Here is a 4,875-nt window from a genome sequence, read left to right on the forward strand (position 1 = left end):
TTAGAATGTGCCCTCTTTAATCAGAAAGAAACAATCACGGTAATCTTCATCCTTCTACCCAATATAAGCTGCTGGCTTATGGTGGGGGCAGAGCAGACTTTTGTAGATGACCTGCTGCTCTCCCATACTGTCAGCAGTATTGGAATAAATGCTCATATATGATTCAACCCTGTCTCTGCTTTATTGGCTCAAGTAATGACAGGCAGTGCAGACCCATTGATTGCCCAGTTACAATAATATGAAGTAACATGTTTATTCAACTATTTCATTAATTTAATTTCTAGTTAAATTATCATGGAGGGAAAAATAAGGGAAATGTACAGAATTTGTGCTGCTGTGAGGACATATTGACAAACGACTGAGCACATCACCCTGTGCCTCTCCAGGTCATGGCAATGGTCTCCGGGCCACGTGCAGTTGGCAGTGCTAGGACAAGGCCGGGATAAAGTACTGGAGGGACACGTCCTCGTGGAGCAGGTCAAAGTGCACCATCTTGTGACTCACGATATCTGGGGACAGAAAACACCCATCACTATGGAGCCTCTGTGCCCAGGGCTGCCCCCAGAATCCAGGACCCACTGAAGGTGACGTCTGCTCCAGGAACACCCAGCCCCCACAGGGACGGTCTGCGAAGGCAAGGTCAGGCACCGCCAGGTACAGGGCAAACTTCACACAGAGGCACAGGGCAGATGGAGCGCCCCAGACGCAGAGTGATGGCAGAGCGACAGGACCCAGCAGCCAGGACCCATGACCACAAGACGTGGAAGACAGAAGCACTTCCACGCAAAGTAAGTCTCCTCTCAGGGGCTGTGATGTCAGCGGCAAGGAGACAAGTGAGCCCTTCCTCAGGTACAGGGAACGAGCGTGCTGCTGAGGCAGGTGTGCTACCAAGGACGGGCCGACCAGAGCCAAGGGAGGGGTCAAGAGGACACAGACGTCAGCTTGAGACACAGGAAGAAACCTAGGCATCGTGAGGGGAACCTAAATCCAAGCCAGATGGTGTCAGGGCTGCGCACATGTCAGCTCAGATGTCAGGTCAGATTAACAGGACGGTCAGCGCATTCTTCCGCAGCCCCTCTGGGTGCAGAGACCATGCCTGGCGCCCGGTGAGACAGCACAGCCCCACCTCTGTTACCTCTGAACCCGGGGGAATCCCAATCATCTGCCGGCCCTGGACAATCAGAGGCCACGTGACCCAGCCACCATGCATTTACGAGACCACAAACCAGCTGAGAGACCACAGGTGACTCAAGCGTGTGAAATGTGAAAACAGTCACAGGCACACTCACTGCAGACGCCCCTTGTGGGATTCACTTGTTGTCCAGCAAGAAACTGCAGGAACTTCCTGATGTCCACCTGCACCTCCGCCATCTGCTCTGGGCTGCAGTCCTCAGACTCGTTTTCAGAGGCTAAAATGACAGGAACAGCTAGATGTAAAAGCAGACTGTTTGCTTAAATAAATGAGCTGCGTTACACTGATGTTAGCATACTGGACAAATAGTGCGAGATGGAGATAGGGCCCTTTGTTAAGCAAGAACTTATTAAATCCTGACTCTGAAACACTATGTCAATTTCCAGGAAATCTTCATTTCCAGGGCCTTGAAACATGACCCAATCTCCCCCTTTAGGTCAAAGGAGACGGGATCCCTTAGTACACGTGTATAGTTAATGCTTCGTATGCTTATGGACAGCTAATCGAGGCATCTCATTCCAGAGTGGAAAGAGACCTTTCAACTATGGAAAGCATCAAGGTAAGAAAGAAAACCCTCTTTCTTGTTCATTAAAACGAACACAATGAGGCAGAGCAGAAGAAGTCCTCTCCCTCAGCATTACCAAAGCTTTGACCACATGGGCCTCACTCTCCCCACAGCACCCTCCACTCTGAAGGCCCAGCCTCAGAGCGATGCTAAAATGTGCATAGCAACCTTGGGATGAGACACACCAATTCTGAAAGTGGAAGGGCCCAGCATAACTGTTTGGGACACAGGCGTGACTGAAAGGGTTTCAGGTCACTAGCAAACGCATTCCCCAGGTCCTTGGCCTTCCCCCCCCCACCCCTCCCCCCACCCACATTATGACTGCAGCACAAGAACTGATTCCGTGGCCTATCACCTGGCAGGAGACAGGCAATCTGCTCACCTGAGAAAAGTCTGCATTTGCTCATCTAGTCCTCTAAGTGTTAGAGACCCAAGGAGGAGGAAAGGAGAAACCTCATCTACCTTCCAACTGTGCTCCAGGTGGGAACATGCCATCTTTAATCGCAGAAACGGGGATTTAAGAGCGAGGATGGTGCCACGTTTCCAGACCAAGCACACCCTCCAGCCAGGCACACTCATGCCCAGGAGGCCCGTCTCTCCACGCCACTGTCCATCCCAGCAGCACGTAAGCCAGCCTGTCGCCTGTCTCCCCAAGCAGAAAACAGTCTCCCGAATTTCACCCTCTTCCCGCTCATTCAGAGGCCTCAGTAAGGTGTGAAACAACTTTTCAGAAGCAAAACACAATCTACCAGAAAACCTACCTGATGGCGGATTCCCAAGATCTTTAAAATGAGTTGTAACGCACACTAGTTCCGACTCTATTTTCAGGTTCAAGTCTCCATTGAGATTTGCTTCAATAATCTGCAAGTGGAGTGTTTCACAAAGTCTTAAAAAAGAAAAGGAAGCAAAAAAAGAAAAATAAAGTAAAAATACACCACAAACATCAGCTTCCATACCAGGTGACGAGGGAGCCTACAAACCCCCAGCTCCCTCCTGACAGCACCAGGACCCGCATGGCATGGCAACAGAGAGAAGACAGGCCAGAGGACAGGGCCTCGGAACACCCCGCAGGGAAGAGCCCTCAGAGCAGAGACCTCGGCAGGGACAGGTGAACAGGTAGAGGCTGGTGGGCGAGGCCTGGGAGGCTGGCCTGCTGGCTCCGCCCTGCACAGAGAATCACGGGTCCTTAGACGGCTGCCCTGCCTCCGTCAGGCTTGGAAGCTCTCCCGAGGCCCCCGGGGCATCCCCAGAGGAAGCTCCCAGGCTGACGACAGCCCGACGGTAGGCAGGCACGGGAGCACATGTCATCATGGCTCTCACTGCTTCGCCCAAAGCCAATTGTCAATTAAATGAGCTCTGAGACTAAGCCATGAAAGAAAATTACTCTTAACTGGACACAACTCTAGAGATGAAATGGCCCATGAACCTTTTCCAGGTTTCAGAAAACCTCTGCAATTCCAAAGAGTTCTAAAAGCCAACCTCCACTCCAGGACCGGCCAGCACGCGAACGGCCCCCTGAGTGCAGTCCCACAGGCGGCTGGATGCTGAGACAGTTCCCTTTCCCAGGAGCCAGCAGGTGGGCAGGGTCCTGAGACACCAGCAGAGAAGTTACCAGGCAGCATCGAGCGGCTCAGAGGAGGGTGGGAAGGAACCCTGGCAGCGGGAGAAGTCTGGGAGCAGAGTGCTTTCCAGGGCGATATGGGAAGACAGAACCGGGAAAGAGCTGGCCCTGGGGGAAGGGCGCCTTGAGGGTGGTCCTGCAGGGAGGGTGGCCAGGGGACAAGGACGAGGACTGGCAGAGGATGAAAATCAAACGTTTACGCTTCATCGGGTGGCAGTGGTTTTTAAAAGCTTCAAGGACATAGGACAGGTGCTTGGTTGAGTGGAGGAAGAATTCAGAGAACCAGCTGACACAGGCTCCTCCACACAAGGCCCGGCTGCCTGCGGTGCCATGTCCTGCTGCACAGTGGGCCACCACAAAGACAGACAGACAGCCACGCGCCATCTACTTGGCATGAGAGTGCTTAGAGTGAGACACTGTGGCCTGGCCTCACAGGACACTCAACTCACTGCCAAAACCAGCACCTCATAAAACACAGACGTTAGCAGATGTGCAATGTCTTTCCTAGCATAAGGGAGGGAAGCCAGAGCGGCTGAGCGTGTTGAATCTACTGTGAGTATAAACACAGGCAGGAGGCCGGTGTGAACACTCTCCCCAGGGAGCCCCTGGAGACACTCGGGCAGGGTCCCCAGGGCACCTGGGAAGCTGTAGCTCTCAACCACCGGCAATGAGGGGACCCCGCACGCTGAGTGCCAGGGCACCCACACCTCGGGCAAGCGTGCCGCCCACAGCAAACACTTCAGAGCTCTTTGCTAAAGAAGTTGTGACTTACAAGTTGATTGCTGATATTTTTCATTTTTTCCACAACGCTCTTCATCGTCTTCAAGACCGGCAGATAAATGCTCACCTACAAGCCCAGTGAGAAAACCAGAGCATGAGAATGTCAGAATAGCAAGTGCCGGCCGGTGCCCGTTCACTACCTGGGTTTGGAATGCGTGGAAGCTTAAAAGCTCCAGAATCCTGGGTTTTTAAACTGTCTGAATAAAGTTCTTTTTAAAATATGAAAATAAAAACTATCAGAGTTTCACTAGCTCACTCCTGCCTCTGGTTACCTCAGCGACCGGTCCCTGTGGCACTTCTGGTCCCAGGACCCGCCTTCAGCTAGAGGCCTTCATGCACCGGGGACACGGCGGTCCTCTGAGGGATGCCCAAGACTCAGGCCTTTCCACCCAAAAACGTGAGGAGGGGAAGTGCCTGCACCAGCGTCAGAGGGTTCCCACTGTGCCTGGTGCCCTGCTGCTGCCCAGGAGGGGCCTCTAGAATTCCCTCTCCATCCTCCTCCTTCCGTAAGTGTGAGCAGGAGGCAAAGGAGCCTGGGCATTACCATAGTCCCTGGCCCGGGACCAGTCAGCAGAGCGGAGGGAGCCTCCCTGCCCGCTGTCACCGGCCGGACATCACTCCTCACCGACATGGCAGCGTCCCTTGTGACCCACACCGGTGCCTGCGGCCACCACCCAGCAGGAACGCCAAGGGCTTCCAGTGCGTCCCTGGCGGACA

General features: G+C 53.6%; 1 protein-coding gene across 1 annotated transcript in view; it reads right to left on the minus strand.

Moving 5' to 3' along the window:
- Positions 1-234: 234 nt before the first annotated feature.
- Positions 235-4,875, minus strand: part of HUS1 (HUS1 checkpoint clamp component) — a 15,537-nt gene continuing 10,896 nt past the window's right edge. The window contains exons 5-8 of the mRNA XM_006754018.2: positions 4,151-4,225; positions 2,519-2,618; positions 1,290-1,409; positions 235-509 (exon numbers count right to left, since the gene is read on the minus strand). Of these exons, the coding sequence (XP_006754081.2) occupies positions 427-509; positions 1,290-1,409; positions 2,519-2,618; positions 4,151-4,225 (378 nt within the window). The 3' untranslated portion in view covers positions 235-426. The remainder of the gene's footprint in view (positions 510-1,289; positions 1,410-2,518; positions 2,619-4,150; positions 4,226-4,875) is intronic.

The sequence above is a fragment of the Myotis davidii genome, unplaced genomic scaffold (genome assembly GCF_000327345.1).
Source record: "Myotis davidii unplaced genomic scaffold, ASM32734v1 scaffold472, whole genome shotgun sequence".
Lineage (NCBI taxonomy): Eukaryota > Metazoa > Chordata > Mammalia > Chiroptera > Vespertilionidae > Myotis > Myotis davidii.